The following is a 12,211-nucleotide window of genomic DNA, read 5'->3' as shown; positions in this document are numbered from 1 at the left end:
ACCCTTTAAGACAACAAGTAAACTTTAATACTCCAACTGTAGACCAGAATGTTAATCTCATCAAGAGCTTCGGTGGTGGATAACATTTCTTCCTTTTTTTTGCCTTAGCTATTTAGAAAAGAAAATTCTAAGCATGGAAGATAAGCATTCCCAACAACTGCAGTCAATGAAAGAAGAAAAGGATAAACTTCAAGTCCTGGTGCTCAAACAAAACTCGATTATTGAAGATCTAGAAAAGCAGCTCATCACAGCATCAGCAAATAATTCCCTTCTACAAAAACAGCAGCATGACTTGATGGAGACTGTGCACAATTTGTTAACAAGGATGGCACCTCAAACAGGTAGGACCAACACAGAGTAAATATCAAACATGGCACGTTCTCATATAATCTGCTACATATCACCTAAACATTTTTTTACTTTTAGAGGGATAGCTCAGTTACCAGTGCTTGCCAATTATACTGTGTGAAGTCATTAACACAAGGAAAGAGAGGATTTTAGTATATTGCAAATGGCTTTGGATAAGTTTAAGGCTTTGGTGGAGGCTGGACTTGACGCTAATAAATGTAGGATTCTGCACATGGGAAGGTAAAATACATGTCAAGATTACGTGCTAAAAGAGGAAACACTAACATAGAAAATGACGGGAATTTTAGTTGACCGTAAACGTAATTGTAGCAACCACTATCAGGCAGCCGCTGCCAAGGCAAAGAGGATCATCCAGTACCTCAAAAGGGGCAAAGATGCACATGAGGAGAAGAGACATGTACTGTAGTTCTACCACTTCATAAATCATTAGTCAGACAGCACATAGAATATTGTGTACATTTCTGACTGCCACTGAGGGGAGATCTGATATCTATGTATAAATATATCAGGGGTCAGTACAGAGATCTCTCTCATTATTTATTTATACCACGGAATGTGACCGCGACGAGGGGACATCATCTGCGTCTAGAAGACTGTTTCTTCATCAACATAGGAGATCCTTTACTGTATGGGCAGTGAGACTATGGAAGTCTCTGCCTGAGGAAGTTGTCATGATGAGTTCACTAAAAATCCAAGAACAGAGTTGAAAGAAAAATTAAGTGAACCCTTATGATTATCCAGATTTCTGCAGTGATTACTAATAAATTGTGGTCTGACTATCATCCATTTACTTTTTCTTACTACTCAATGTGCTCAGTAATAGATCTGAACGATTCAAGAGCTTGGGTGTTATTAGAGTAGTCATAATATGTTTATAATTGTGACATATACCATCAGACCACATTTTATTAGTACAGAAATCAATACAGAATTCCAGGTAACTTCAAAGGGTTCATTTACTTTTTCTTGCAACTTTATATCTATCTTTTAACTTTTGTTCAAGACTAGATAAAAGTCTTATTGTGATGTACATCTCTACATTCCTCAGGATGGCTCATCAATACAAGATTGGTGGGGGTCTGACTTTTGGCACCTCGCCGATCAGCTGCACCAAGAGACTGTGGCACTCCAAGAGTGCTTACGCCTCTTCCTAGACTAGGTGATGTCATGTTCATTGATCACATGGACTAGATGCAGCTCAGTCCCATTCAAGTCAATGGACCTGAGCTGCAATACCAAGCATAGCCGTTATTCAATGGACAGCGTTGTGCCTGGTAAGCTGTGGGAAGGTTGCATCACTGGGGCATCCTCAAACAGGTAATCGTTAGGGGTGCTGGGAGATGGACCCCTGCCAATCTCATATTGATGACTTATCCTGAGGATAGGCCATCAATATGTATCAAAATGAAAATCCCACAGAACCCCTTTAAGAGAGTCCTTATAAGGTCTCTCATTGGACTCCTCTCCCTCGCAGCGCTGGCACTAGCTGTGGGGTTCAGCTTGTCAGTATTATAAATGTACTGACTGTCAGCTCAGAGGTCACAAACAGGGAATTCAGTGAGGGCAGCATACTATAGGTGATAGGTTCCCCTTAACATTCTCTAACGAATGATTGTTTTGTACCTCTATCTAATTTTTTTTTTTTTTATAAAGGCGTGATAGCGAGAAGTTTCTCTTTAGTGAGACAGCAATACATTGGCAGAATTTGCCTACAATCTAATGTGTACAACTAAGAAAAAACTCATTAACTCATCAAAAACTGTGCACAATACACAATGGCTCATACCTCTCTGTGGGAGTTTCAGACACAACTCCATTGAAAAAACCTTGATACAGACTAGTTCTGTCTTGAAAAACGTAAACGTCTGTATAAGAATAAAGTCTTTTGAACCACCTTAATCATCTGAAGTTCTCCCAAGGGACAGACCCTGCATTTTCCACGTATCTTCTGATGTGGGAGTATGCATGTTTATAGTGGAGTAAAGGGAGATCGATTCTGGATGAATGACCCTATAGTTATAGTATCTCATCTGAACAACCAGATATAGTTAATGGGGTTTTTCAAGATATTTTTACTGATGACCTATGCTCTGGATAGGTAATCAGTATCTGATTCGTGGAGGTCCAACACCTGGGACCCCTGCTGATCAGCTGTTTGAGAAGGTACTGGCGCTCACAGTAGTGCGACAGCCTTCTCTCAGCTTACCAAGCACAGCGCCATACATTGTCTAGCCGCTGTGCTCGGTATCGCAGCTCAACCCCATTCACTTGAATGGCACCAAGCTTTACCTAGGCCAAGTGACTGATGAACGTGATGTCACATGGCCTAGGGAAAGATGCGAGAAGGCCGTGGCGCTACTATGAGCACCATTGCCTCCTCAAACAGCTGATTGTCTGAGAGCCGGACCCTCACCAATCACATACTGATGACCTATCCAAAGGAAAAATATCTCGTAAAACACTTTTAAGTACGTATAATAAGGACTAGGATGATTCAAACAACTTATGGGCATAATATTTTTTTCTATTGTTTCGAAGTGTGATAAATGGCTGCGTGCCTAAAACAGCAGAAGATCTAATGTAACATTGTACAACAATTAAATGAGTAATGTAATGAATTACTGTGTATGTGCACTCCACATACCAAGTAAACATGTGTTTTATCACCTGATATCCCCTTTTAAAATCTTTTTGAAATTATGGGTTTGAAAAGAAAGCACTAAAAATATAAATAAGATGTCTGGTGAAAACAAAATTTTGGACTGAGCCGTTGTGTTTTTCTGGACGGATACCAAGATTAGCCTAGCACAATAACAAAGCTGTTATTTCAAGTGTTCTTAAACTTTGGATCACAAACTTAAGAACATAATACTTTCCAGAAACAGATGGGTATTAAATTTAGAAATTGACATGGTGCCCTGTAAGATATTGGTATTTGTTTAAAACCGGAAAAAATAAAATAAAGAATAATAGTATTATCAGATTTTACAGAGTTGCAAAGCCAAAAAATATACTGGGGGAAAATGTATATACTTACCACCTATGAAGACATGCAACTTCTCTTACAGGGGACATGAATAAACCAGTCACCATGACACACTAATTGCAAAGTACAGTTTTTGGATAAAAAATAAAAATAAAGTATGATCATGAATGTCAGAATATTACAATAGACTATGAAACTGAAAATGAAGTAACGCCTTTCACAGTTACTGAACCCTTTACATTATGTTGGCAGCATATACCAATTTTACACAGGAAGATGTGCTGTCGATTAGCGAACTATTTTTATGCCCACATAAAAGATCTGATAGAACGAGTATTTGATTGTTTTTTGGCATTCTTATGAACACCCATCCATCTTATCACTGGTCTGTGTAAAACAGCCATAGGAGTTTGTATGTTCTCCGCTTGTTTGCATGGGTTTCCTTTGGGTACTCCGGTTTCCTCCCACACTCCAAAGACATACTGATAGGGAAATTTAGATTGTGAGAACCACTGGGGACAGCAAGTGATGATAATGTCTTTAAAGCACTGCAGATCATGTCAGCATTATATAGGTAAAATAATTAAGATTTACACAGGGCAAGCTAAGACTAGACAATCGAAAGATGCTCCAGGATTTATTACAGTGGACTGTCTAGTCTAAGTTTTGTACTACCTATTAGTTGGCTTACTGTTGCAGTGTCACAACTTAAGCCATGTCCCTTTGTGCTATGCAATGCCCACTTGCTGAGCGAGAACATTTTGAACACTTAGAGCATGACACATGAGCCAGAATACTGGCACATTTTTTTAAATTATAAATAATAGCTGATGGGGCTGCAACCCAGCAGTCAGGATCAGGTAAGTATGATCACCAGCACAGGTCCGGCCATGCTGTGGGGTCGGTAAAAACATCATAAAGGTGAACAGCCCCTTTAAAGCTTTATACAGTCACTGAGTGAAATAAATACAGTTTACATTGCTGTAATTATGCTTTAAAGGGAACCTGTCATCAACTTTATGCTGTACATATTAACGGCAGCATAAAGTAGAGACCGGTGAGTTGATTTCAGTGGTCTGTCATTTAAAAGTTAAAAGTAAGTGGTTGCCGAGAACCAACATCAAAAACATTGCAGACTAGGCCTGGAAAAGAGTCCCGGCCACCTGAGAAGAGTCCTGGTTATTCATGAATTCCTGCTCTCCCGCCCACCTGCTGATGGCTGACAGCTTCTACCTAGTTTTCTCCCTTTCTCTCTAGGAGAGAACTGCCAATCATCAGCAGATGGGTAAGTGCAGGAGATTATGTATAACCATGACTCTCCTCAGGTAGACTGGACTCTTTTCAAGGCCTGGGCTGCAATGATTATGAAGCTGGTTCTCAGCAACCACCTACTTTTAGCTCATGAGTGGCACACTGCTGAAATCAGAATTTTTGTCACTGTTTTATGCTGCCCTCAGTGAGGTCGAAATAAAGTTGATGACAGGTTCCCTTTAAGTTTCCAGATTTACCAGCATAACTCTCTGTTGAAAAAAAATTGTGTCGAAGCGTCAAATCCATGGCTAGAGATGAGCAAAATTGTGTTTTCAAGTTCAGTGTAGAAGATTCGGGTTATCTAAGAATTCCGTTATGAATTCCGCTACCGCGGACCATAACTCAATCCATTACGGCATAATGGCATTCTTAGATAACCCAAACCTTGTATGCCAAACTTGAACACACAAGTTCGCTCAACACTATCCAGGGCTACTAGAAGATATTTTAGACAGTTCATATGGTTGCTGATCTATATAAGCCTCTGTTTTATTTCATTTTAGCGCCAATATCATCATTTGTTGCCAAAGAAGAACAAATAACCTTCAAAGATTGTGCTGAAGCATATAAATCAGGACTGACCACAAGCGGCATCTACACATTGACGATTTCAAATACCACAGAACAGGTCAAGGTAGGCAAATTCCAAGCATACATGTTGAAAGAGGCGTACTTAAATAGTAATAATTATTTCTCTTTCGGTACAGTATAAAACATGTGATTCTAGATGACCCAACAGCATATAAAGAAGGAGACAATGAGTCTCTACAACAAAAATATAATATGATCATTCACCAGAATAAAACAGACTTAAAGGGTTTGTCAGAGCTTCAGTTTTTGGGGGGCAATAAAATCTCACCACTTCATCCTATGCACCGACTGTGATGTAATGTTTAGGAAGCAGCAGTAACATCTCGTATAGCTTGCATCAGTGGTATATGTTACGGAAAAGCTTATGCATGGGTGACATGTCACTACTGCAGCCAGTTACTGGATATTGATGAGGGGAGACTGGGAAGCTGCAACGGGGGTGCGAAAAAGACAGAAACAAATGACTAAGATTACGTATAATTCTTTCTACAGGACCAGCCATATTGGGGAAGGAGGAGGGGGGAGTCTGCCCAAATGACCCCTTTAACAATATTATATAACAACTGAACAGGGAAAGGGGGCTAAACCTTTGCCATACACCAAGGCAGCGGCTTCTCAGGTGGCAAGAAAGAATAATCCATTCTGAAATCCAACCAGCCAAAACTTTTTAGACTGATCAGTTGTGTATGGGGCCCCTCAACAGTAGTGAGGAATCTATACACATTTGGTTGTCCCCATTCACATTCCTCTGCACCAGGGCTGTCTAGCCAGAACTCACAAACATTCTCCCATAAAGCGCTAAAGACAGTTCCCCTGCTTATTGACATGATATGAGTGGGTGGTGATTAGTGGATGGTGACACCATAAACAGATTTCTCAAGAAAGGACTTAATCTGGTCATGAAAGAGCTGTCTACTCTGCCTAGACCTAGGGGTGTCTGGACTACAAATCCTCACCACCTTGGAACATTTTCACAACACTTAAAGAAAAGGAAAGGGTACACTTCTTATTAGTAATTCAAATAAAATCAAAGAGCTCTTAAGTGCCCTGCAGCAGTCTTACTTTCTCCAACAGTTGTCCTCTTGGGAACAACTTTTTTTGATGTGCATCTGCAAGTCATTTAACACCTCTGAAGATTTAGGGTTTTGTGAAAACTGATGACTCAATGTATTCAAGATTTGTTTCAACACTTGGCAAAGCTTCTCTATATTATTAATGCTTGGTCCTATAAAACACAGATTTTATAGTATATATACACGTGTAGAAGACTACAGTATTTTAGACAGCTCATACTCAAAACACATTTTGTATCATATATGTAGACATAGCAGCTTTATAAGCTAAGGGGTTGACCATTATTAATAAAACCGAATTACAAAAGTGATTTTTGCTACTTCCAAGAAAGAAAAAAACCACCCCTAAAAGCCTTCAAGTCTGTTATTACTAAAACTACAGGCTTCTATTGGTACCAGGAACCGTTATGCGGATATTTGACCTTTATATCGAGTACAGTATTAGAAAAAGCTCCACTAACAGCTGTAATTTCACTCAAAGGATGATATCTGGTGACCAATACCTTCTGTATCATGCGCTGATCTGGAGACGGGTCATTTAATCTTCTTCACCGAAATCCAAATCTAAATTCAAGCAAGCCGATTGCTAGTTACCAACAGGATAAATTTTGCTGGTTACCAACAGCATGAATGTTGTTGGGATGAGCTCCCAACAACATTTTGGTAACCAGCAAAATTGATCCTGTTGGTAACTAGCAATCGGCTTGCTTGAGCTATTTGGTCCCATGACTGTCTGCAGTGATGGTACACTGCAGATTCCAACTGGAAACCAGGTATATTTTTAAAGAAAACATGAAATACCTCATAATAAAGTAAAGCAAAGATTAAAACTGTGAAATATAATAAATAGAGCAGATGCACTTAAATTGTTCTCATGTTGTATAGACCATTGTAGCTATACAAATAAAACTATACAAATAGTATATTCAATATACTAGTATACAGCTGTATCAAACGGCGGACTTGAGCATATAATGTGCAAATATACACTACTAGTGCATTTTGATTCATCTGCCACTAACTTGTCGTTTGGTGGAGCAGAGATCGGCAACCTCCAGCTCTCCACCTGTGGTGAAACTTTGGCTCCCAGCATGCACACTTGCTTGGCTCCTCTCAAAAGTCCTACAGAAATGAATGATGGGAGTTGTAGTTTCAACACAACTAAAGTGCCGGAGGTTGCTGACCATTGTGGTGGAGGGTGCGTGGCAGCAGGTCTTTAAGTGTACTTCTTTTTTAAAACAATGTTAAATAAATCAAGGGTACAAGCGGAGACAGGACACCGGTAATATCTTGTTAGAAAAAAAATGCTTCTTCCTCCACTTATCCAGCTCTTTTCTTCTGCCAAACTGTTTACTCACTCTAAATTCTTATTTTTGATTGTACTACTGATTTATGAAAAGTTATTTAGAATAAAGAACACTAAAATACTGACACAGCCTATTATGTCTGTATATTGCAGTATTTAAGAACTCTATTCATATCAAAGAAATCTGAAAACATGCATGGTTGAAACACTTCTAATATCACATGACATCATATTTTTTAAAAGAAACATGTTTTTATCAGCATCCTATGGCATTGTGTGTTTGAGCAAGTCATATAGTGAAACTTTGAAATGGAGATCCTGTTTTCATTTTCCATTGTTTATGCTGTTCGGATTGCATTCACAAGATGCTACCAGACAAGTGCCTTATTTTGTTTCCAGAATTCCCTCTTGTTTTTTCCTAACCAGCCTAAATGGCTTCCTAACCGGCAAGGTTTAAGAAATGTGAGGCCATGCATCAGGGGGAGGAAGGAATAAAATATCTTAGGTCTATTATAAATATGCAGCACTTCTTAAAGGGGTTCTCAGGGAATTAAGAAAATTAAAATATTATTTTATTATAAATATATTACCAAATACTCCTATTAGTACACACAAAACCTGTCCTAATCACACAGCAGGACAAGTTATTTCACAATGCTGAGCTAAAGAGCTGCCTCATCCTCCTCTCTGCTCTACTTGTCAGAGATTATGATCCTGAATACAGATAAGATCTTCAGCTGAATTTCTGTAGGGATGGGAGACATGAAGTACAGAGAGGAGAGTGGGGATGAGGCTAATGAGCAGCAGCACTTGTATGTCCTGTCCGTCCTCTCTGTACTTCATGTCTCCTCATGAACTCTGTTCCTACAGAGATTCGGCTGAAGATCTTATCAGCTGTATTTAGGATCATAATCCCTGTGAAGTAACTTGTTCTGCTGTGTGATTAGGACAGGTTTTGTGTGCACTAATAGGACGGCAGCCATTTTATATTTCCCAATGATTGCTCCCTAGACAAAACAAGACATTATAACTAATGAAATGTATTTGGGAATATATTTATCATAAAGTAATAACTAAGTATTTTAATTTTCTGAATTCCCGGAGAACCCCTCTAAAGTGAAAATATTACTCTGTTAATGATAAGTCTAAAACATTTTAAACAGTTTCTCAGCAGCCGAGGTCAGAACATGATATGCCCACTACTCCATTATTGCGGAGATTCAGCAGTGGTACAATATTGTACAGTTATTTGTGTGAAATTTTCCTAACCAGATTCAGTTGTATTTGTTCTCTTCCATGGGGCAATATCACTAAATTTAAAGTGCATCTGTCAGCAGATTTGTGCCTATGACACTTGCTGACCTGTTGCATGTGCGCTTGGTAGCTGAAGACATCTGTGTTGGTCCCATGTTCATATGTTCCGGCATTGCTGAGAAAAATGATGCTTTAATATATGCAAATTAGCCTCTAGGAGCAACGGAGGTATTGCCATTACACCTAGAGGATAAGCTCTCTCTGCAACTGCCGCACTCTCTCCAGGGCCAGGCAGTGCAAACGTGATCACACCTGGTCTTGTCCAAGTGCTAAGGGTGTGGCAGTTGCAGAGAGAGCTGAGCCTCTAAGAGTAATGGCAATGCTTCCAGCTCAATGGCATATATTAAAACCAACACAGATGCCTTCCGCTGCCAAGCACACATGCAATAGGTCAGCCAGTTTCATAGGTACAGTTATGTTGACAAAATCCCTTTGAATATGTCATTATAGATGCAAGATTTTTTTTTTCTGTTTTACTTTATATTTAAAAGACATTTTACATTCCATGTTAAAAATTTCACACAACACATGAGATTTCACATGAGATTTCACATGAGATTGAAATGGTAATAAGTAATTTATGCTCTTATTACAGACATACTGTGACATGAAAAGTGGAGGCGGAGGATGGACCATCATTCAAAAACGCTTTGATGGAAGTGTGGATTTCCACAGAACATGGAAAGAATATAAAAAGGTAGAGGAAAAAGACAACTTTTGGCATGTGGTTGTGCATAGAAAGGAACATCTAAGATAGAAATTACAATAAAAAAGAAATCACCTCAGCTTTTTCTAACTGAAAGGGGTTGTCCAGGATTTAGATGTTGATGGCCTATCCTCAGGATAAGCCATCAGTATCAGATCAGCGGGTCTGACCCTCTACATAACCAATAGATCAGCTATATCAGCTGCCGTTCACCGTGTAGTGGATGAAGCTGGTAACTACAACTCTGCTCCCATTGCCGTGAAGGAGCTACAACAGGGGCCAGCAACCTCCGGTCTCCAGCTTTGAAATTCCAAGTCCCTGCATGCACACTTGCTCACCTTTATTTGGAACTCCCTTAAATGTGAATGGAGGATGCTAGGAGTTTTAATTTCCCAATGGCTGGAAAGGTTGTTGACCCCACAGCTATAACGTAACAGCTAATCAGTGGAGGAGCAGTATGTTGGACTCTTGCTGACCTGATATCGATGGCCTATTTTGAGGATAGGCCATCAATATCAAAATCCAGTACAACTTCGTTAATTTCCTCTTCTTTAGACTATTTTTTTCTAACATTGCAAATTAAACAGATAAATATTTTAACAATTTGTCTATATATGACGCAGGAGATCGGCCACTCCCCCCCCCCCCCCCCCCTTCTCGTAATCCTGGGTCAGTTTGTAAGGCAACTGACTGCAGCAGGATACCTCCTGCTCCATTCTTCCCTCAAAGAGAGAAAGCATGCCCCATCCCATCATAAATTGGCCACCTGAAAATTGAAGAGCTCACAAGAAAATTAACCCCTTTGATAGAGTTCTACAAGTCTGTTTTAGGATGATGTAGATACTTCAGAAGACTAATAAACAACGTTGACAAGTTAATCTTTTTTTTACTTTATCATTAATTTCAAGGTTTGGTTTAACTCAAAGAATACGTTTTTCTAACTAGAATACTGCCAGACAGTAATGGATGAAGTAAAAATGTGCTCATATATGTGTCAATCGGCTTGTGCATACCGTTTCTTAAAGCAAGGCAGAGATGACGCAAACCTAGCTAATAGGCAGTAGTGATTTCTAAACTGTATTATGCATAGTAACTTAGAAAATTATAATACTACTACTATGTCCTAGGGATTTGGTGACCCTTCTGGAGAATATTGGCTGGGCAACGAGCTTGTCTCACAACTGACAAATCAACAGCGTTATGTTCTGAAGATTCAGCTTAAGGACTGGGAAGGAAATGAAGCCTATTCACTCTACGACCAGTTTTACATAGGAACGGAAGCCCAGAAATACAAGTGAGATTTTTTGCAAGAGTCTGTATGAAAAGTAATAAAACGAGATAAAGATGTATACCAGGGCTGGCCAACCTGCGGCTCTCCAGCTGTTTTAACACTACAACTCCCACCATCCCCTGCTGCAGGCTGATAGCTGTAGGAAGACTGGGCATGCTGGGCGTTGTAGTTTTGAAACAGCTGGAGAGCCGCAGGTCGGCCATCCCTGATGTATATCTATAATAAAATACAGAAAAGCAGCTCCCTAAATAATCAGCAGCTATATTTTCATACTGTCGCACAGGTAGACAAAAGAATACAACAGATGAAGCGCAAACACTATATATACAGTATATCAATAAATTCTTTAGTCATTACAGTACTAAGATCAGTTGATAAAGGAGATGCCCAGATTTTAGAATTTTACGGGTCAGGAATTTAATAGGCAAAGTCAACACATTAGCATTTGAGGGCCCTTCTGCAGATGTTCTTCACAGTTTCCATTTATAGATCTAGTAAAATAACAGTACTGCAATAATATTATGCCAAGCACAACTGCTACTTTCTTCAGTGGCTATTATACATGCATGTTCCCCGGTATGTTACACGTCCGTATACAAACGGCGGCTCGTCTAGTAATAACAACTACATAGGCCATACTGGGCTGCTTATACATGTACTGTATCCGCAGCAAAAAGACAGCGATAAGTCTACTTTATTAATATTCCTGCTGTCTTCTGTCCAGACAAAATATAGTTTTTTTTTCTTCATGTGGATCTAGTTATAACTTATTATTATATTTTTTTAACGCCAGACACTGAAATGCTTCTCGGAGCAAAGGACACCAGTGGGTCATTCCGGTCAGCCAATAGCGCAGCTTCCAAGTAAATGCCACAGATTAAGCTACTAAGACGGCATTTCCTCTTGAAATATAAGCAAATATGTGATACATCATGGACGGAGAGTCTACAAATAGCTCTGTCACTTTATGTTTCAAAGGATGTTTCTGCATTTACGGAGGCCCGCGTTCACAGACAAGTTTACACTGAATATAGCGGTACTTCTGACCGTCTATCTATGAGAGCATAGCGTAATCAGAAAACGGGAAATACTTTAAATCATTCAGTAAAGGTATAAGCCTAGACACCTCAGAAGAGACAGATAAATCTCGCTATCCATACTAATAGAATTGCTACACAGAGCTTAATAAACGTAGTACGAATGAGAAACTACAGGAGCCAATGGATTCAATATGAAGCAGGACATGGAAAGCTTCGCTTTATAC

General features: G+C 39.4%; 2 protein-coding genes across 2 annotated transcripts in view; one reads left to right on the top strand and one right to left on the bottom strand.

Moving 5' to 3' along the window:
- MCPH1 (microcephalin 1) overlaps nucleotides 1-12,211 on the bottom strand; it is a 248,096-nt gene that overhangs the window by 139,386 nt on the left and 96,499 nt on the right. The gene's annotated exons all lie outside the window — the stretch shown is intronic.
- Nucleotides 1-12,211, top strand: part of ANGPT2 (angiopoietin 2) — a 41,056-nt gene that overhangs the window by 24,844 nt on the left and 4,001 nt on the right. Inside the window, exons 4-7 of the mRNA XM_044290212.1 lie at nucleotides 109-341; nucleotides 5,170-5,300; nucleotides 9,546-9,647; nucleotides 10,784-10,950. Of these exons, the coding sequence (XP_044146147.1) occupies nucleotides 109-341; nucleotides 5,170-5,300; nucleotides 9,546-9,647; nucleotides 10,784-10,950 (633 nt within the window). The remainder of the gene's footprint in view (nucleotides 1-108; nucleotides 342-5,169; nucleotides 5,301-9,545; nucleotides 9,648-10,783; nucleotides 10,951-12,211) is intronic.

This window comes from Bufo gargarizans, chromosome 4 (genome assembly GCF_014858855.1).
Source record: "Bufo gargarizans isolate SCDJY-AF-19 chromosome 4, ASM1485885v1, whole genome shotgun sequence".
NCBI lineage: Eukaryota > Metazoa > Chordata > Amphibia > Anura > Bufonidae > Bufo > Bufo gargarizans.
The sequence above is the reverse complement of the archived record's forward strand: the minus strand, read 5'-3'. Positions and strand labels throughout refer to the sequence as shown.